At 37.3% G+C, this 22,271-nt stretch overlaps 1 protein-coding gene and 1 non-coding gene across 4 annotated transcripts in view; both read left to right on the forward strand.

Annotated features, from left to right (window-relative positions):
• TBC1D15 (TBC1 domain family member 15) overlaps window positions 1-22,271 on the forward strand; it is a 72,345-nt gene that overhangs the window by 42,170 nt on the left and 7,904 nt on the right. For all 3 annotated transcript variants that reach the window (XM_065934090.1, XM_065934089.1, XM_065934091.1), the window contains 5 exons: window positions 86-214; window positions 1,201-1,304; window positions 2,355-2,449; window positions 13,242-13,358; window positions 18,718-18,818. In XM_065934090.1, the coding sequence (XP_065790162.1) occupies window positions 86-214; window positions 1,201-1,304; window positions 2,355-2,449; window positions 13,242-13,358; window positions 18,718-18,818 (546 nt within the window). The remainder of the gene's footprint in view (window positions 1-85; window positions 215-1,200; window positions 1,305-2,354; window positions 2,450-13,241; window positions 13,359-18,717; window positions 18,819-22,271) is intronic.
• On the forward strand, window positions 4,699-4,805 carry LOC136167981 (U6 spliceosomal RNA). Its single transcript, XR_010663150.1, has one exon. It is a non-coding gene; the product is annotated as a U6 spliceosomal RNA (small nuclear RNA).

Here is a 22,271-nt window from a genome sequence, read left to right on the forward strand (position 1 = left end):
AGTATTTTAATTTTAGTTGCTATATACTTTGATTTCATTTCATTTGTAAAAGGTGTACTTCTTTTTGCTTATCTTCCTATTTTAGATTGATTTGGGTGAAAGACCTGTTGTTCAAAGGAGAGAGCCAGTATCATTGGAAGAATGGACTAAGAATGTTGATTCTGAAGGAAGAATTTTAAATGTAGATAATATGAAGCAGATGATATTTAGAGGGGTAATTACTTTGGCATTTTAAATTGTTGGTATTCGAGTTTTCTTTTTCCTTTGAGATGTTGGAGAGATGAACTCCATTTTGATGAATGAGATCTTCAAATCCCTGTAGGACAGAGTGAGGTGCTTGTGATGTCCTTGAGGGTTGGGTATTAGGGCTATGCTGCTAAGCCTGTGGAAAGGCACTCTTTCTTACTGGGGAGTTGTGTGGGTGATCTGAAGGAGGTGTTGTCTCTCTGTGGTAGCTGCCTTTTCCGGTAAGGTTTGGGTTTGGAAAGACTATCAGCCTGCTGTCAGCTCTGTGGTCTCCTGTTTGCTCTTCACTGTTCATGTTTTCTGGCAGCTGCTTATACCGTCAGAATCTCAAAGTCAAAAACAAGGCAGTAGTCACTGACTTGAGCTATTTTCATATGTAGAACTACCTTGGAGATATTGTGGGTTTGGTTCTAGACTGCTTCAGTAAAGTAAATATTGTAGATAAGCAAGTCCCACAAATTTTTGATTTCCCAATGCATATAAAAATTACACTTGTTGTGCTCTGTATTGTATTTAGTTGATTGATTGTTCAACAGTGTCATGTCTAAGAAAAAAAATGTACATATTTTAATTAAAAAATGCAAACAAAAAGATTTAATAACAGTAACATCAGAGATCACTGATCACAAATCACCACAACAAATAATAATAATGAAACAGCTTGAAATATTGCAAGAACTACCAAATTGCAACTCAGAGACATGAAATGAGCAAACGCTGTTAAAAAATTTTTGCAAAGATAGATTTGTTTGACACAGGCTTGTCACAGATGTTTAATTGAATTAAAAAATGCAATGTTTGAGAAGTGCAGTGAAACAGAGTGCAGTAAAATGAGGTATGCCTATGTGAAACTCTCTCTTAATGTATAGTTTTTCTGTTTATATGCAAGTTTTGTAAGATAAGAGTATTGCATTCATTTTTTACAAGTGTGTTTAATATGCATATTTTCTTTAGGGACTTAGTCATGCATTGAGAAAACAAGCATGGAAATTTCTTCTGGGTTATTTTCCTTGGGACAGTACCAAAGAGGAAAGAACTCAGTTACAAAAACAAAAGACGTAAGTAATGGTCTTTTGTATGCTTACTAAAGAAACCCAAGTAACTTACCCATATAAAGTGTAATATACTGGGATTTGAGAGTATGTTCTTATTTTCATCTTTTTAACTTAAATATTACGAGTGCAGTAGTTAATTTAAAACCAGAAATGCTTATTAGAGAGATTTTATTGCAATTACATTGGTGAATATGTTGAAAGCTGGTTAAAAAAATTCTAGTTCCTTTGTGTCATTTTAAACATACTTAGATATAGCTTTTTAAATACATGTCATTTATCTTGATTCATTTTTATAGTTTATTATGAAATTATAAAAATGGTTCATAAGTATATTTGCTATTTAGGTTAATTACCTTTAAATTATTTTCCTGGTGCTCTTATAAACTGGTCTTTGATTCTATTTTTTTGGAAGTGTGTTTCTGTTTCTAAGTAATTTATCAGACTTAAAAAGAAACACAGACCAACTGTCCAGTTTTACTTATTCCCAGTTCGTCAGTCCAACCTTTAATTTAAAGCTCATTTTCAGTCATGTATATATTCAAACTCACACAGTCCTTTCTCATCTCAATATGTTTGCCAGAACGTCTTAGACATTTTCACATCAACAAATTTCTGCAGTAAACTTGTTGGAAAATGGCACTCATATGTTACATTAAAGAAAAAAATTTTTTTTTCCTTAGGTTTATATTGGGTTGGCCAAAAAGTTTATTCTGGTTTTAAAAACCCAAACAAACTTTTTGGCCAACCCAATATTTGTCATTATTCAGAAACTCTAGTGGTTAAAGTATTTAATGACAGGAATAATTTTAGGTCTGATATTAAGGATTTAAATAAATGTTTCCTTAAAATCACATATAAATTATTCACATAGTTTAAACAAAGTTTGACATAGGTTATTTTATTTTCCCTTTGTTTTCACTAATTTATCATAACTTTAAACATTTTACTGTCATTTATAAATTTATCTCACTAGCATCATAAATGCTTTGATACATTAAAATTTTTTTTTAGGTATTTAAGTAACTTTTTTTGGTGTAAAATTGTTTCTAATAGTGATGAATACTTCAGAATGAAACTTCAGTGGAAATCTGTCAGCGAGGAACAAGAGAAAAGAAATTCGAGGTTAAGAGATTATAGAAGTCTTATCGGTAATTTTTTCTTAATTTTGGAAATGTTTGGAAGGGTTGCATGGATGTTTTGGTGAGATTTAAGAAATGAAGATATATAGTAAGAGTTAGGGCCCAAATAAGAAATCAGAGGCTTATGGCAAAGATTCTTACCACGAAAATACTTCGAACCTCCTAGGACAGCCATTGGAGTATGATTTAGGTGCTCTTTCTAGCTGCAAGCCTCTCTCTGGCTCTCTAGCCCTCTGAGGAAACTAACATTGTTGTGAACTTGGCCAGATAATAAGGTCATAAAGCTGTGTCTCAGAGACAAGATGGAGTAGAGGAGGCAAAACTCACCTTCCCCACCAAACAGATCAAAAATCTACACGTGGAACAGTTTTCACCTAAAACTAACTGGAGACTGGCTAAGGGACTCCTGCACCGTCAAAGCTGAGAGAAAGATATACATGACATTGAATAGGAAGGGAAGAAAAATGATGAGGTTGGAGCTTATGTTGCTGGGAGAGGACTTGGGAAGTTACATGGGCAGAGGCCCTCCGTGGGGAGAGAGTGGGTTAAGCCGCATCCTGGGTCACAGTCACGGGGCCCAGCACTGAAAGATGAGCCTCCTTGGCTGCTTGGAGGGCCAGGGGGCCTAACAGGAGGCCTGTGGAAAGCCTGAACTCTGCCCTTGAGGAGGGTGCGCATGCTTGTCTGAGCAGGGTGGAGAGGGTGAGTTGAAAGCTGCGGGAGTGGCTGGTGGGCTTCCCATAGCCACCCTTGCACGTCCTGGCCTGAGCTAAACAGACACTCTGTAGTCCTGCCTGGGAGACAGGCCGTGAGATACGGAAGCAACTCAGACCTGAAGCAGCATGTGAGCAGGGTGGGGGCGCCCATTACAGGCAGAATATCAGAAGCAGTGTGGATCTGTGACCTTTGCGGGACCGATAGCCCATGCCCCACACTTGGAGTGCCCACACCAGCCCCTCTTGTTCCAGCACTGTTCCCTCTGGGAGAGGTGTGTAGGGTACACACTTAGAGGGAAGAGAGCCCGCTCAGACTGAGCCCCGGGACTTGTGCTGCAGGAATTTGAGGCCTGACCCTGTCCCTGAAAGGGAGGTGACAGCAGACGGTCAGACAGCCAGCTCGTACCTGGCCCCGGCCCCTCCACCTCGAGCCACACCTCCTAGCAAGGGGATAGCTACCATCATGCTCTCAGGGAAAGTGTGACCTGTGTTCAGGGTGAATCCAGCTCTCCCTCCAAAGCCGTGGGCACAGGCTGACTGTGTAGGGATTGCCCCACATAATGACACCCGTAAGCTGTTCCTCTGTGAAGTTAGGTAAAAGTTAAGCAAAACAAGAAGACAGACGAATTTGTTTCAATTGAAAGAGTAGGAGGAAACCCCTGAAAAAACAGCTAATGAAACAGAAATAAGCAGTTTACCAGATAAAGAATTCAAAGCATTTTTATGAGTAATAACACAGAAAATAGAAAGAAGAATCAGAACTGAAAAATACAGACTGAAATGAAAAACACACTACAAGGAATTAATAATAGACTGGATGATACAGAGCACATAAATGGTCTGGAAGAAAGGATAATGGAAATCATCTAATCAGAACAGCAAAAAGAAAAACAAAAAAAAAATGAACAGTGTAAGGGACCACTGGGACAGCTTGAACTATACCAGCATTTGCATTATGGGAGTCCCAGAAGGAGAGGGGGGTGGTGAAAATATATGACATTTTCCACAAAACTAGAACAGATAATCCTAAAATTAATAATCTAACTGCAGAAGACCCCCAAAATGCCAAAGTAATCTTGAAAGAGACAAAAAAAAAAAGAAAAAAGCTGAAGGTATTATGCTTTCTTGACTTCAGACTATACCACAAAGCTACATTTATGGAAACAGCATGGTACTGAAACAAAAACACGCATAGATTCCAATGGGACAGAATAGAGAGCCCAGAAACAAACTCACATGGTTAGTTAGTCTACAACAGAGGAGGAGAGAATATATAATGGAGAAAAGATAGTCTCTTCAGTAAATGGTGCTGGAAAAATTGAAGAGCTGTGTATAAAACAGATTAGAACATTTCCTCACACTGTATATAAAAGTGTAAACTAAAAATGGATTAAATACCTAAATGTGAGATGTGAAACCATAAAGTTCCTAGAAGAGAACATAGGCAGAGTACTCTTTGATGTAAATCATAGCATTATTTTTTTTTTTATTTGTCTCCTATGGCAAAGGAAACCAAATGGGACTAATTAAAACTTAAAAGCTGTGCTCACTTCGGCAGCACATATGCTAAAATTGGAACTATACAGAGAAGATTAGCATGGCCCCTGTGCAAGGATGACATGCAAATTCGTGAAGCGTTCCATATTTTTAAATTTTAATCTTTTCAGGTAGTTGTGGACTTAATGCTTCAAAAGCTGAAATCAAATAATAAAATAGACTAGTTTACTCAGAAAAAAAAAAAAAAACTTAAAAGCTATTGCATGGCAAAAGAACCCATTGACAAAATGAAAGACAGCCTGCTTGCTGAATGGGAGAAAATATTTGTAAATGATAGGACCTTTAAGTGGTTGATACCCCAAAATATATAAACGGCTCCAAAAATCAATTAAAACATGGACAGAAGACCTGAATAGATACTTTCCAACAAAGACATCCAGATGGCCCGCAGGCACATGAGAAGATGCTCAGTAGTGCTAACCAGTAGAGAAATGCAAATCAAAACCTCAGATACTACCTCATCCCTGACAGAAGGCTATCATTTAAAAGCATGACCAATAACTAATGTTGGTGATGTGATTAAAAAGGAATCCTTGTACACTGTTGATGGGCAATGTAAGTTGGTGCAGTCACTATAAAAAACAATATGGAAGGCCTTCAAAAAATTCAAGATAGAACTACCGTATGATCCAGCAATTCCACTCCTAGGTATAAAGCTGAAGAAAATGAAAACAATGTGCATCCCAGTGTTCATAGCAGCATTATTTACAATTGCCAAGGTATGGAAGGAACCCGTCTCCATCAACAACAGATGAATTGGTTAAGAAGTTGTGGCATGTATACGCACACACACAATGGAATATTACTCAACCATAAAAAAGAATGAAATTGTGCTTGCTTCGGCAGCACATATACTAAAAAAGAATGAAATTCTCCCATGTGCAACAGTGTGGGTGGACCTAGAGAGTATTATATGTGATGAAATAAGAGAAAGATGAATAATCTGTTACCAGTTATATATGAAATATAAAAAAATACAATGAACCAAATGTATGTGAGAAAACAGAAACTGAATAATAGATGTAGGAAAAAAACTAGTGTTTATCAGTGGGAAGAGGGAAGAGGGATGGGGCAAGATGGGGTAGGGTGTTAGGAGATACAAACTACTACGTATAAGACAGATAAGCAAAAGGACATATTGTACAGGACAGAGGAATGTAGCTGTTATCCTGTAGTAACTTTAAATGGAGTATAATACATAAAAATATCACTATGTTACCTACCTGAAACTGATAAAATATTGTAAGTCAACTATAGTTTAAAAAGAGAAATCAGAATGGAAAATAAATTGTGTGTTTAATATTCTTGGTTGTCTCTCTTCCGATAGGAATGTGAGTGCAGCCAGTATAAGTACTAATATATTTCGAGTTCCAAAGCATGAATTAAAGAAATGTTTAACTTCATTTGCTTGTTAATTTCATTTAAAAAATGGTGTTATTCCTCATTACAGAAATACCTTGTTTATTATAGAAAAATTAGAAACTATAGATGAGCCTAAGAGAATGAAATAAAAATCTTGTTTCTGTCATTCAAAGAAAACAGCAATGGTTAAGAGGCTTTGGTTTATATTCTTCAAGACCTTCTTTAAATATACATATATTTTATTTTTTAATCAAATAAATGATTCCAGATAGTAAATCTTTTATCAGTATTTAAGAACTGAATAACTTCATCTGGAAATATTTATTCTCTGAAGAAGAGATACTTGATAGAATTTTACATTAAAAGCATTAACTTTCACCAAACAGTTACTGACTTGTCTGTCTCTTATGATCAAGGCTAGGTTGGTTTAAGTTGCTGAAGGTGTCCATAGTTACTGCTGTACATGTTTACCTGACAAGTTCAGTTCATAACTTCCGTTTTACAGATAAGAAAACGGAAGCACTGAGAGCATAAATGGACTTGTCCAAAGTCATATAGTTAATAAGAGCAGTACCCAGTGTTGATGCTTACTGTTTGTTGCATGCCCTCTATATAATTTTAGGATAGTTTTTGATAGTAGTGAAACTTACTTGTAAAATCCTTACATTGGATTTTGTGTATCTGTAGCTTTATAAATAAAGATTTGAGGGATGTTTTTGACCACCATGATCATCACTATCATCCCATGAAAGAAAAATTTCTCTAAATCATAGTTAAGAATCCCAGCATAGCAGACTGATTTGGCAGCTTTTGTAGACCTAAAGACAAATGCTGAGATCTTTGATTGAAAAAAATCTTTATTTTCCTGAACAATAAATTAGACCAGAGTAAACCACATCCTTCCTCTGGTTAGGGCAAAAGTTTCAAGACCTTGAGGAATGGGGTATCTGAAGTTTTCACCTGAAACCTCCTGCTATTTTCTGTTTCAGTAGGGAAAATGATAATGTACTGTTCCTTCCTGCTTGGAAGTATTGGAAGTGAAAGGGATCTTAGAGAAAAACAAACCCAGTGTTTTAAGCCCTTTCCTTCCACATGCCATCCTTTGTTCCCTTTCTCACTCTTTCCTATGTCCTGTTTTCACTGTTTTCCTGAAATTGAAAGAAAAATTTAGATGCTTTAAAAAATGCCTGTTATGTAGTTTGAATTGAGACAAAGTTTAGTCTTTGTCATTTTTAGCAGATAATGAAATAAAATTGAAGCTCAGAAAAGGTTAGTAAATTATCTTATCTGTCTGGATCATTCCATATCTGGATGATTTCATAATCAGATCTAATTCTTAAGTGGCCTTTCAACTATACTATGCTTTTTACTAATACAAGTATATAATGCATTCGTTTAAAAGCATTTTTTTCCTGTCATACTTTCTCCCCAAAATATTTCTTAGGGCTTTAGGAAGAATTACCAGAAGCTCTTTGTTGTTGTTTGGTATAAATTTTCTGTAATTATTGTTTTTTTAATTTATTTATTTTTGCCACACTGGGTCTTTGGTGCTGCGCGTGGGCTTTCTCTAGTTGTGGAGAGTGGGGGCTCTTCTTTGTTGTGGTGTGCGAGCTTCTCACTGTGGTGGCTTGTCTGGTCACCGAGTATAGACTCTAGGTGGACGGACTTCAGTAGTTGCGGCTCTTGGGCATTAGAGCGTGAACTCGGTAGATGTGGCACAGGGCTCAGCTGCTCTGCATGCAGCATGTGGGATCCTCCTGGACCAGAGATCGAACCCGTGTTCCTGTGAACCTGTGTTCCTGAATTGGAAAGCGGATTCATAACCACTGGACCACCAGGGAAGCCCTGAATTCTCTCTATTTAGAAAAAAAAAAGATGCAGATAATCTGTAGGCCTTCTGGATCATGCCAAGAAGGTGACTTTTATTTTAAATGTGAAGAGTTCAAGTTGTTCAAGTATTTGAAGTAAAACCCATTTATATTTTAAAGTCATTTTTTCTGCTGTATGTAAATTGGATTGAATCAAGAGTAGGAACAGGGAGACCACTTCGTAGTAATGACTCCAAAACAGGAGATAGTGGTGGTGGAGATGTAGAGTGATAGATTGATACAGGTTATATTTTATTGTAGAATTGGTAAGACTTTGTGAGAAATCAGGGTTTCTTGCTTGAGAAATTGATCATTTGGTGTTGCTACTCACTGACATGCATGGAGTATCAGTTTAGTTGCACAGTCGTGTCTGACTCTTTGTGATCCCATGGACTGCAGCATGCCTGGCTTCCCTGTCCATCACCAACTCCCAGAGTTTACTCAAACTCATGTCCATTGAGTTGGTGATGCCATCCAACCATCTCATCCTCTGTTGTCCCCTTCTCCCACCTTCATTCTTTCCCAGCACCAGGGTCTTTTCAGATGAGTCAGTTTTCACATGAGGTGGCCAAAGTATTGGAGTTTCAGCTTCAGCGTCAGTCCTTCCAGTGAATATTCAGGACTGATTTCGTTTAGGATGGACTGGTTGGATTTCCTTGCTGTCTAAGGGACTCTCAAGAGTCTTCTCCAATATCACAGTTCTTTGGCATACAGCTTTCTTTATAGTCCAACCTTCCTATCCATACATGACTACTGGAAAAACCATAGCTTTCACTAGACAGACCTTTGTTGGCAAAGTATAGTGTTGTTGTTGGCATGGAGTTGTTGTTGGCATGGGGTATAGTGGAATTGCATTAGATGTTACATATATATCTTAAGGTGGGACATAGAAATGGAATGTCAATTGGCAGTAATCTGGAGTAGTCTGGGTAGGTTATATAAATTTGGTTATTATTAATATAAATATCCATAGTAATAGATGATATCACCTAGGGAAAAAAAGAGAGGCAGGAATCCGAGTCTTTAGAGCATTGTTTCCTAACTTTGACTGCATGTTAGAATCACCAGGGGTCTTTTTAAAATCATATTGATTATTTTAAACAATCATATATTCATTCATTTAATAAATATTTACTTGGTGCCTCTTACTAGCGTGTGAGATAAGTGCAATTATGCAGTAGTTTGAGCATTCTTTGGCATTGCCTTTCTTTGAGATTGGAATGAAAACTGACCTTTTCCAGTCCTGTGGTCACTGCTGAGTTTTCCAAATTTGCTGACATATTGAGTGCAGCGCTTTCACAGCATCATCTTTTAGGATTTGAAATAGCTCAACTGGAATTCCATCACTTCCACTACCTTTGTTCGTAGTGATGCTTCCTAAGGCCCACTTGACTTCACATTCCAGGATGTCTGGCTCTAGGGGAGTGATTATCTGGGTCGTGAAGATTTTTTTTGTACAGTCGTTCTGTGTATTCTTGCCACCTCTTTTTAATATCTTCTGCTTCTGTTAGGTCCATACTATTTCTGTCCTTTATTGAGCCCATGTTTGCATGAAATGTTCCCTTGGTATCTCTGATTTTCTTGAAGAGATCTCTAGTCTTTCCCATTCTATTGTTTTCCTCTATTTCTTTGCATTGATTGCTGAGGAAGGCTTTCTTATCTCTCCTGGCTATTCTTTAGAACTCTGCGTTCAAATGGGCATATCTTTCCTTTTCTCCTTTGCTTTTGGCTTCTCTTCTTTTCACAGCTATTTGTAAGGCCTCCTCAGACAGCCATTTTGTTTTTTGCATTTCCTTTCCTTGGGGATGGTCTTGATCCCTGTCTCCTGTACAATGTCACGAACCTCCGTCCATAGATCAACAGGCACTCTTGTCTATCAGATTGAGTCCCTTAAATCTATTTCTCATTTCCAGTGTATAATCATAAGGGATTTGATTTAGGTCATACCTGAATGGTCTAGTGGTTTTCTCCACTTTGTTCAGTTTCAGTCTGAATTTGGCAATAAGGTGTTCATGATCTGAGCCACAGTCAGCTCCCAGTCTTGTTTTTGCTGACTGTATAGAACTTCTCTGTCTTTGGCTGCAAAGAATAAAATCAGTCTGATTTTGGTGTTGGCCGTCTGGTGATGTCCATGTATAGAGTTATGGCAGAAAGTGAAGAAGAACTAAAGAACCTCTTGAACTTGATGAAGGTGAAAGAGGAGAGTGAAAAAGTTGGCTTAAAGCTCAACATTCAGAAAACTAAGATCATGGCATTCGGTCCCATCACTTCATGGCAAATAGATGGGGAAACAGTGGAAACAGTAGCAGACTTTATTTTGGGGAGTTCCAAAATCACTGCACATGGTGATTGCAGCCATGAAATAAAAAGAATCTTACTCCTTGGGAAAAAAGTTATGACCAACCTAGATAGCATATTAAAAAGCAGAGACATTACTTTGCCAGCAACAGTCCATCTAGTCAAGGTTATGGTTTTTCCAGTAGTCATCTGTAGATGTGAGAGTTGAACTATAAAGAAAGCTGAGCGCCGAAGAATTGATGGTTTTGAACTGTGGTGTTGGAGAAGACTCTTGAGAGTCCCTTGGACTGCACGGAGATCCAACCAGTCAGTCCCAAAGGAGATCAGTCCTGGGTGTTCATTGGAAGGACTGATGTTGAAGCTGAAACTCCAGTACTTTGGCCATCTCATGCGAAGAGCTGACTCATTTGAAAAGACGCTGATGCTGGGAAAGATTGAGGACGAGAGGAGAAGGGGATGACAGAGGATGAGATAGTTGGATGGCATCACCCACTCAATGGACATGAGTTTGGGTGGACTCTGGGAGGGAGGTCTGGCGTACTGCGGTTCATGGGGTCACAAAGAGTCGGACACGACTGGGTGACTGAACTGAACTGAACAACTGAAAGCGTTTCAGAAAGTAGTGACTGGGATGTTAAGTAAGATGAAAAACTTGGATTGACTGTTGAGCAGAGTGATAAGAGATCACTAAAAATTTTGATGGAAAAGGAGTTTTGGTGGAGTGGTGGCTGTGCCAACCTGATTGGAGTGAGTTTGAGAGGGAATGGGAAGAGAGGACATGGAGACAGTATATACGGTTCTTTCAGGTAGTTTTGCTGTAACCAGAGAAAATGGGGCCACAATTAGAGGGAAGAGTGAGATTAAGAAAGATTTTTATGATGATAGAAGCAATTGTATGGTTGAATGCTGGATGAAACTATAAAGTGAGGCAAGAATTAACTGGTACCCTATCTTTGAGTAGCCAATAGGGCATGGCTTTTGTGCACAAGAGGAGGGATTTGGTCATAGTGACAAATCATGGAAGCTTTGCAGCAATATGATAGAGAAGGGAGACTAGGGGTCCAGAGGCTGTTGTGTGGTTAAAGTAGTAGGAATCTATGGAGTTCTCTTTGGATAACTTTCATTTTCTCAGAGATAGGAAGCAAGATCCTCAGAGCTGAGGTGTGGGGGGAAGATAGCGTACTGGAGGCTTGGGAGAGGAGAAGATGTAAAATAATGCGCGAAGAAAGGGGACGCATGAGGGAAGTAGAGCGTGATTGCCAGGCAGGATCCACTTGAGGGTAGAAATAGTGAATGTAAAACAGATCGGTCTGCGTAGTTGTGCTTTTCTTCAGTCTTCGCTGCATCAGGTTAGAGTTGGATTTAATGAGGACTTTAAAAAAAAAATTCAGTGCTCGTTTTCTTTCTAGAAACACTTCCCTTGTATCATTTTTGATACCTTTTTGTTTTCTGCCTGGCATTCCTACTAAATACACAAGAGGAAAGAAATAACAGATAGTTCTTGATGGCACAAATAATTTTTTACTGTGTTTAAAACACCTGTAAGGAAGAAATTCTATGTTGGCATTATGACTGTGTAAATTGTGCTTGAATTAATAAAAATAACTTATCTTTATCAACCGTGATATGAGAATGAAAGATGTTTTTAAATGAAATTTGACAGTTATAGCATGATTGGTGTTGCTTTTCCTTGTTTGAAAATGTCTTCACAGTGTTCTATAGATAGGTGCTTATATTTATTGACTCAAGTGTAGTATGTTTTAGCAGAAAGCTAGACTATTGTCCTTATGATTTTTTAAACACTTACAGAATCTAAACTCATGCTGTGTTAGATTCTGCTTTGTTGTAAAATACCTCCTCATCTCTTCACAACATTTAATTGAGAATGTTTTCAGATTATTCCATTTACGGGGCAGGGATGGGGAAGAGAACAGTTATTAGTTTTAAACAAAACTGATTATAGAGTAGGTTAATCACTTTAAATTTCTTTAATTTTTCTTAATTTACTGAGGGATTCAAGTTTGAGGAATGCCTTTTTAATTGTAAGGTCTTTCACAGCAATATGCGTCTAATAGGTACCAGTTGTCAGAGAAGGCAATGGCAGCCCACTCCAGTACTCTTGCCTGGAAAATCCCATGGACAGAGGAGCCTGGTAGGCTGCAGTCCGTGGGGTTGGGAAGAGTCGGACATGACTGAGCGACTTCACTCTCACTTTTCACTTTCATGCACTGGAGAAGGAAATGGCAACCCACTCCAGTGTTCTTGCCTGGAGAATCCCAGGGACGGGGGAGCCTGGTGGGCTGCCGTCTATGGGGTCGCACAGAGTCGGACACGACTGAAGCGACTTAGCAGCAGCAGCAGCAGGTACCAGTTGAGATACACTTCTGGTGATGTTTCCGGATCTTTTTTTAGTGTCTTAAAATCATTTTCATAAAAATGGATTTTCATTTTTTCAGAATTAAAATAGATTGCTTTTATAAACTGAATAATGTATATTGAGAATACAGAAGTAATTTGTCCTAAAGATGATTATGGAACATAATACTTCCTATAATGAATGAAGCAATTATGAAAACAAATCTCTTTGATTACACTTGACTGCATATTAACTTTTTTCATTACTGTTTTCAAATACTACTGCCCATCACATGTGTTCATGACTGGCATTTTTGTTGCTAACTAATGTGAACTATTAATACTTGGTGTTGGTTTTAATTAATCAAAAATATTTCCTACTATTCAATTGAAAGGTTTCTGTTTAGATAAAAATTGAAAAATATTTTAAAATATACCCAAGAGGAGGTGGACTGATTGGAAAAAAATTTCAAAATGTTAGCTTTACTGCTTATCTGAAATAGAGTTTGATGAACTTTTTCATTAAGTAAAAGCTTAGTAAGAGAGTAAAATTAATAACAAGAAAAATAACTCTACTTGTAAGATACGAGCTTTATAAAAATCTGTCATTCTAAAAGTTTTCAAATATGTGATTTTCTTTCTCAGAAAAAGATGTTAACAGAACAGATCGAACAAACAAGTTTTATGAAGGTCAAGATAATCCAGGGTTGATTTTGCTTCATGATATTTTGATGACCTACTGTATGTATGATTTTGATTTAGGTAAGTTCTCCTCTAATACCCTAATTTAAAGATGTATGTTTAATTTAGAATTTAACTAGACGTATGTAAAAAGCTCTATGATGTAGGTTTTATAGGAGTTGTTCTACTGGGGACTGGAAACTTAAAAGGCTGTGGTTCCCAAATTGTGCACCAGAGAGCACTCGGTTGCTGCAGCAAACTCATGGGACTGATGTCGGATATTTTAAATATTTGAGGGAAATAGAGGGACATCTGTAGGACACTGCCCTAACTACTAGCTGGAGTAGTTCAGGGTTTCAGCATTAAATCACCACATTCCTTCCTTCTGATGAAGTTATGTTTACAAAGGAGAGTTTTTGACTTTGCTGTGATAAGCAAGTACTGTGAGAAAATAGATGAGGATGGTGGTATCCAATTGGATTCCGAAGTTTGAGAAGTAGTGTGGTGCCCAACAGGTCCTAAAGTTCATAGAATGTAAATATTTATTAAGTTGTTTGGATATGTTTAATAAATGGAAATGTTATTAATATTTTTGAACCTGGGATGCCGTGGAAAAAAATTTCTGAGGCGTACTGTGACCTGAGAAAGTTTGGAAACCTTTTTTTGATAGGCTTTCTCCCTTGTGAAGAAAAATGCTGATATGATATCATAGATAAGAGGTGCAGATAATTATCTAGGGCATGTGAAACTTCACTCTTTTTTCCTGGTTAGTCTGCTTTCTACCAGGAATGGGTTGGAAAGACTAGGAGTGGAGGTTGGAGTGGGGGATTGCATGGGAAAGTGATGCTAAGGGCTAGAAAACCCGAGGAAACCGTATTTTAAGGGACAAGAGGACTTGAGCTGTTTCTTTAAGGGACCAATAAACTCCCTAAGCATCTACCTTTAAGTGAGTATAAAGAATGAACAAGTTTCTGAGTTACCTATTGATGTTAGTGACTCCCAGTAGAGGATAGTGAGGGTAGATGTTTCCAGATTACCTTAATAGAACTTAAGACTTTCTTTTGGAGAAGGTAATTGAGTATTTGCCATATTAAACCCAAATGAACCTTGAATTGTGAGTATATTTTCTTCACTGTTTGTATCTATGAACCAAGAATAATTCTTGGCTTCTTATATGTGGGTTAGGGAAAGATGTAAACTCTTGAGGATCTTGCAGCATAAGCCTCTTATGTCAGTAAGTGAATATCTCAGATTTCTCTTTAAAATGTGAAATGTGCCCAGTCCTGTCAGGTCACACCTATAATGAACCTCAAATTGGATCGCTGAAAATACTAGGGACTGGAGTGCTTCTCAGGTTACCGAGTGTTGTCCTGCTCAATTTTGATTGTATTAGCAGCCTCTTTTAAGAAGTAGATTAATAATCCCAGTTGTATGAATAAAGTTATAGTGATTTAGAGAGTGACTCAGGGCTGCATAAATAGTAAATACTGGGCTGGGGGTAGAGGCCCAGCTCTTTTATATCAGGCTGGCATTTCAAAAAATATTTTTTTTATTTATTTGGCTGTTGCAGGATATGGGGATCTAGTTAGCTGGCCATGGATTGAACCCAGGCCCTCCTGCTTTGGGAGCACAGAGTGTTAGCCACTGGACCACCAGGGCATTTTCCAGGCTGGCATTCTTACCTGCACACATTCAGCACCCTGACCCACTGCCATGTCAGTCTCTGTTAACCACTACTGGAAATAGGGCCTTTATCGTGGAGAACAGGAGGCATCCTCTCCAGTGGTAATTGTGAAGTACGAATGTATATTCTCAGAAGTCATTCCTGAATGCTCAGTTTTTCCATGCATTGAGTCACAGACAAGCTATTTGGACAAATTGCTATTTCCATTTGTCTATATTAACCCCACATTCTTTCTGGTTGGATACTTAAGTTATCTGAAACATACCCAGGAATTTTATTAAGAACTCTGGCCTTGAAAGAAGCCAGGGTAGTTTTCATAAAGCCCTGGATCAAATTGCTTGCTGTTTGACATGGATTTGAAGTAGCAGACAGTGATATCTGACTCTTTGCAACTCCATGGATTGTAGCCTGTCAGTTTCCTCTGTCCATGGAGTTTTCTAGGCAGGAATACTGGAGAAGGTTGCCATTTCCTAATCCAGGGGTCTTCCTGACCCAGGGATTGAACCTGCATCTCTTGCATCTCATGCATTGAGCAGGTGACTCCTTCACCAGCTCCCCCACCGTCTTGTTGTTTACTCACAGTAAAGTAACCTGGGCTGTAAGTTTACTCTTGTAGTTGATTTTGTCATATTGAGTTGTTTGGCCTCTTAACCCACAGATGAGGTATCGGTGTGTTTGCATTTAATACAGTCTCATTAGTAGTGAGGAGGAAGGCAAAAACCATCAAAAGCATACAGAAGACAGACAAACATTACCAAAAGCAAATAGAAGAACTCAAGGAAGAGTAACTTTTACTTAGTGCAGAGGGTACACCTAAGGTGTTTCTGTGGGAGGTACCTATTTTTTTTTCTACAATGTATGTTTATAATCATGATCCTGAATAAACAACAGAAGGTTAAATTATACTCAGAATACTCTATGTAAGAAGGCAGGAGTGTGTCCAGTAGAAAAAAAAATGATTTCAAACGCTTCAGTTAACCTGGAAAATTGACCTATGTAAAGATGAACTCTTTCTTTTCTCTTTAAGAATGTGTGCATTAGGATGATAAGGAGTTCATTTTTAACACCTCCCAACTGAAACAACTTTGTTATGAAAATAATTTAGGGGAACTTCTTCAGACTTTGTAGTAGTACTGATTAAGATGTACATCAGTCAGCGCTAATGCAGAATCTGAACATCACTGAATGCTAATTTAAACAGCTTTAATCTTTCTTTAATTAAAAGGAATTTGTACATTAATTCCACCCCCACAACTCATGACATACCCCAAAGAACATCATGTATAAAATAGATTAAAAGCAACAAGAGTATGAAGAATAATTTGACTAGTTGATTTAACTAAAACTTACAGAAGAAATACAGTACTGATCTGGTATGAAACCTGAAGACTTAAAGGATTAAATTAGCTTCTTAGAAATTTTTATTCATTATAACTTTATAATAAAACTCATTTCCCCCCAGAAGAGAGGTGCTTTGTAAATCTTCTGAATAGCGCACTTTGAAATAGTTCCATTGTAGACTGTAGGTAGTCAGACCCAGTAAAGTGGTCCTCTTCTGCACTTCGTTGAGTTCAGATAAATTTCCTTCCTGCTTTGATTGGTTTAGCCTTTATGTTTGTTGTTGCTTTCACTGTGTCATCGCCATGTAGGAAACTTCTGATGATAACAGTCTAGTCTTCCTTCTGACCTACTTAAGAAAAATGTTGTTTTAGCCAGGGAAAGAAAGAAAGGAAAAAAAGATTGCTTATAAGATACTGGCTTATGTTATTATGGAGACTAAAAGGTTCCCAGCCTGCCATCTATAAGCTGGAGAGCCAGGAAAGCTAGTGGTGTAGTTAAAGCCTTCTGAGAGCAGGAGAGCCGTGGCATAGGTCTTATTCCCGAGTCTGAAGGTGTGAGACCAGGAGCACTGAGGGCAGATAGATGTCTCAGGTCAGGCAACCAGGCAGAGAGCAAATTCAGCCTTCCTCATCTTTGTGTTCTATTCAGGCCCTCAGTGAATTGGATGATGCCCACTCACATTTCTGAAAGCCATCTGCTTTAATCAGTTCACCGATTCAAGTGCTAATCTCTTCTAGAAAAACCTTTGCAGATACTCCCAGAAATAATGTTTAACCAGACATCTGGGCATCCTGTGGCTCACTCAAATTGACACCCAGGATTCATCATCACAAGTGTGTTTCATTTTTTAAAAAAGCATCTGCAATAAATTTGTTTATATGCTTACATTTAGGTATCATGTCACATGCCGTTTTTTCTAGCTCTTTTCTCTAAATGTCTTGGTAACTCCATTGTTTGGCACTCTAATAAGGGGATCCCAAGTTTGTGTATGTGTATGTGTGCGTGCACGCGCACTAATGTGCATGGAGCCATACTCTCCCATGGGGTGTAGTGTAGACATAGTGAGGTTGGTAGGGATTAGGCGTAGCAGTAGATGACAGGGTAGAGGCTAATAGCAGATAGAACTAGACTTTTGTTTGTAAGGAGATCCTGAAGTGAACTGGGTGTCTTTATTATACTTTTAACCCAAATTTTCTTAAGACATTTTGGCTAACCTGCTTCCTGGGGTCATTTTTAAAGCTTTCCTCCAAAATAGGAAGAATGATGTAAAATTATGTATAACTTCTTCAGAAATATCCCCTTTCCTTTCAAAATAAGCATACTGTTTTAAATGACTTCAGTTCACATAGATTTTGGTGAATGATAAGAATGTAAGTTTTGGTTCTGCAAATGAAAGCCTGTTTTCCTCAGACTATCATTGGGGGAAAAACATCTCTGTGTAACTTTAACAAATACACAAGTTACCAAAGTTGAATGATAATATGTATGTGAAAAGGCTTTGTAAGAGCTCTTGTCCCTTGGTCCATTCAAGTCTCTGTATTTTAAGTCCGAAATCTAATTGTAAAATAGTTAAGAAAACTGTTAAGATGGAAATATGAAAAATAAGACTTTTGGCATGGTCTGGTGAAAAGCAAAACTAAGACTTTCTGGTTTTTAAGGGAGGGACCTGCTTCTTTAACTTTCCAATTTTTCTTTTAATCAAGGGCTTTAAATTAGTGTCATGATTGAGAAATTGTAAGAGCGTCAAGAGAAAGATGGTTGAAATGGTAGTTTTACATACAAAATATTGATTGGATTAAATCCGTTTGCTAGCGTTGGTTGGGTTAGAGTAACAGCAAAAGGAAAAAAAGAGAAATTAAAAGAGGTGATTTTGTTGTGGTTATTTTTGTGTGGATTACTGATGTCTGGTTGCTAAATCAGTTGGACCTTTTTTAGTTCTTATTTCACTTGGCTTATTCATGGCAGTTTGGTAGTGGTGTCCACTCTGACCTTGCAACTTCTTTCCCTTTGACTTTTACAACATTCTTCTCCCTTGCTTCTTGACTATTCTCTCACAAATCTTCTTTGGCTGTGTTCTTTTCAGTTTGATGTTCCTCTGGGTTTCCCGTTATCTGTCTTTATCATAATGCTTTGGCACATAAGTTTTTAGTATTATCCTCTCCTGATCCTCTCCTGATAGTGAGTGATACCTACACTGAGACACACAGCAGTTACATATCTGCCTGACTTCTCAAGCACCTCCCATTTCTCACCTGGTTGCTAGATTTCCTTCTCATTGTTTAAGAACATCAGTATACACAAGTTTGTGAAACCCGAAAAAGATGTAATTTTAAGTGAGTTGGTGGAGATACGCATAGATGGATACAGAAAGTTTAGGTTTTTAGAGGTATGATTAGTTTTTCTTGTTTTTTTAAGGCTACGTGCAAGGAATGAGTGACTTACTTTCACCTCTGTTATATGTGATGGAAAATGAAGTGGATGCCTTTTGGTGCTTTGCCTCCTACATGGACCAAATGGTAAGAACAGAGACTCCTTCCTTTAATCAAATTAATTTTGAATATTTTAGTTATGTAATAATCTTACTATATAAGATGGATGTTTATATTTAGCCAGTCATGGTAGAACTTGAAACAAATTGCTGTGTTGTTTGTTTGTTTCAAGAGGCTTGGAAATGCTGGTACTATTTTTAATATTAAAAGTAGATAGTAAGGGCCTATAGAATAGGAATAATCAGGATTTAATATTGGTAAATGCTTATGATCTGCAGAAGGGTAGTGAGTCATAGAATATTGATGAAGTAGATGATTCAGTTCTTGTGAGGTATTTTCATTTCATCTGTTTCAGAGATAAAGCTTAGTCATGCCAAGTAATATCCTTACCTTTTGTGAACATTTTAGATTTTATCATTATAGTGACTGATTTTTCTCCAGATGTTTTTGAGCTATTTGTAACATTGACACTTTCTTAGTTTTTTCATAAGCATGTGATTATTAGAGTTGAACTGTCTATATACATATTATTACAAAGAACATTTTATCTATTATCATTGATATATCTTAGAGACAGAGTTCTAGGACAATAGTACAGAGACAGTATTAACAGGAAGATAAAATAGAACAGTCTTCTCAAGTAATCTTTAGAAAGTGGAAGGGGGAAGAAAAAGCAAAGGGGCTCAGAGCAGATAAAAGCATATGAAATCCAAAGACCTGACTACATAGGTCTCTGTACTTGTTTCAAAATAAAATTAATATACTTGATGCTGGCCCTACATGGTCGGATATTGAAATGGCTTGCTTGTAAGGGGATAAAGGTTTCAAATATATAATCATATGAAATGATTCCTTGCTATATAGAGTCTGGGATACAGATGTGAAACTTTTTGATTGCTTCTGTTTTTTGGTGACTTCTGTTCTTCCTCCTTGCTTGCTTGTTTTTATTTCCCCTTCTAATTTGTCTCAGTTTTACCTGTTTTCTCAAGTCTCTTCTCCATGGTTTCAACTCATCACTACTTCGCCTAGTTCTTTTCCATCCTTAATAAGATTTGATAGTTTTAAAATATTCTTTTACTATTAAAGTAATACATATTCAAATTATATAGTCCTTTACCATGAATTAATTTTTTGGATTATTTAGAAAGATTGTTAATTGCAGTAATCTGGTAATATCATAATTTGTCTTCCTTACCTTTTTGATTGGTTGATTTTTACCTGCCTTCTTAGTTCCATATACTCCTAAGTGCTCTAGAAACCTGAGGCATTTGTTATAAAGGTCTGTACAACTGATAATAATTGTATAAAAACTGTTGTTTTGTTTTCCTTGTTTTTGTTGTTTATCCTCTTTTCACTAGAGCTAGTTTGATAAAGAGGTCATGTCTTTGTTTAACTCGTTCTGTGATATGCTGCCAGAATTTTCCTGATGCTTGACATGAGGTGTTTGTTCAACAGATTTTTGTAAAATAAATACGTGAGTATTTCCCCAGTGCTTAGTTTAGATCTCAGCTTACAGTAGGTTTTCTAAGAATTAGCACAAACGTATGGCATTTACTTTTTCTGTTGTTCAGTCGCTAAATCATGTTCAACTCTGTGACCCCCATGGACTGTAGCACTCCAGATTCCTTTGGCTCCTGGAGTTTGCTCAAATTCATGCCCATTGAGTCAGTGATGCTATCTAACCATCTCATTACAGTAATAGTTTTCATAAGAGCTAATACTGGCATGTTCAAGTATATTATCTTGTGTGCCATATGTGTATATGCATGCATATGTGTGCATGTATTTAGGCCTCAGATGTAAAGACCACTTTCTGAACATCTTTAATACACATTTCACAGTCTGTCATTTTTGTGTATGAAGGTTCAAGTTCTTTGTTCTGTCTTTTTCACAGTAGATGCCTTTTCCATTGACAACGGTCTGGGGATATTTCTAGTCTTTATTTTAAAAAGATTTCTTAATGTCTGCTAACATTTTTTGTTTCATGATGTGAAACATAACATGTAACATTTCATAATATGAAAGGGCAGTAAGTTACAATCAAAATAGTTTGCACAATTATTTCCACTGCATTGTTATTGTTTTGGTGTCCTTGAATCTCTTCTGCTGTTTGATTCCTTTTTGTTTTACAGCTTTATTTCATGTAAGTTTTTACTGCTTTACGGAGGCTGAATCCAATGTCTGTAGATTTACTTTTGTTGGTATTTACTCACATCTAGTGTTGGTCTAGGCATAGACTTCTGTCTCTTTATCGCCATATTATAGAAACAACTGCAAAATGATCTAATGAACTTCCTTATAGCCAGCATTCATTTTGCCATATAGTTTTAACTTGCCCTTCCTTCTTACCCCCTTCCATATACATATGTGTGTGTATATACACATACACATACCTGTATATATGTACATATACATATATGTATATATGCACACATGTACATGCATATGTAATGTATATACACATTTATAGTTAGACTTGAAGCCCTTTGCATATCCATTGTTGACCTCCTTTTCCTTTCTGCAGGAATAGCTACTTCTCTGAAGTTGGCTTCTGTCATTTTGAGAGTGCTACTTTTTATAGCAGAGTGGGCAGCAGTGGCTATGCCACGCTGGTACTTCCAAAACAGTGGAAGCTTTTGGCCATGTCACAGCAAAAATTATACTGTTAGTCAAAGAGTTAGTCCTGCCTTTCCCTTCTATTTTCCAGTGGGAAATGTGAAGAAACTATATCCCAAAAACTTGTGTTCGTCTATTAAAGCATTTCATTCGCTAATTAAACTATTCAGATCACTAAAGAGAAACCAGTTTATTGAGAATCAGTAGCCTTAATTTTTTTTTTAACCAGCTAATCTGATAGATACCTCTAATAAAGCACTGTTATTAGAGAAGGAAATGGCAACCCACTCCAGTATTCTTGCCTAGAGAATCCCATGGACAGAGGAGCCTGATGACCTACAGTCCATGGGGTCACAAAGAGCCGGACATGACTTAGCGACTAAACGACCAAACAACATTGCCCCAAAAACTAAAAGAGAAATGTGAGGGGGAAAGGATGCTATTCTTAGGCTTTTCACAAAGATTAGGGCAGTGGTTCTCCATAAAGGAGTTAGAACACGAGGGTTCAAGGGATCATAATCATAAGAAACCTTTCATTTATTTTGGTGCCCTCCGCATCCCCAAAACCTTGACTGAAATTTTGGTAGCGAATCTACTCAGTTTCAGAGATTAAAACATTTAAACCACAGTAGTTCTCAAACTTTATGATCTCAGGACCTCTTCACACTCTTCAATATTATTGCAGATTCTAAGAGCTTTTGTTTATGTGGGTTATATCTGTTGATGTTTGTCATGAAAAGTTCTAGCAAATTGATAAATATCTTGTTGTTTAGTTGCTAAGTTGTATCCATCTCTTGCAACCCAGTAGACTAGAGCCCACTGGGCTCATCTGTCCATGAGATTTCCCAGGCAAGAATACTTGAG

The sequence above is a fragment of the Muntiacus reevesi genome, chromosome 4 (genome assembly GCF_963930625.1).
Source record: "Muntiacus reevesi chromosome 4, mMunRee1.1, whole genome shotgun sequence".
Lineage (NCBI taxonomy): Eukaryota > Metazoa > Chordata > Mammalia > Artiodactyla > Cervidae > Muntiacus > Muntiacus reevesi.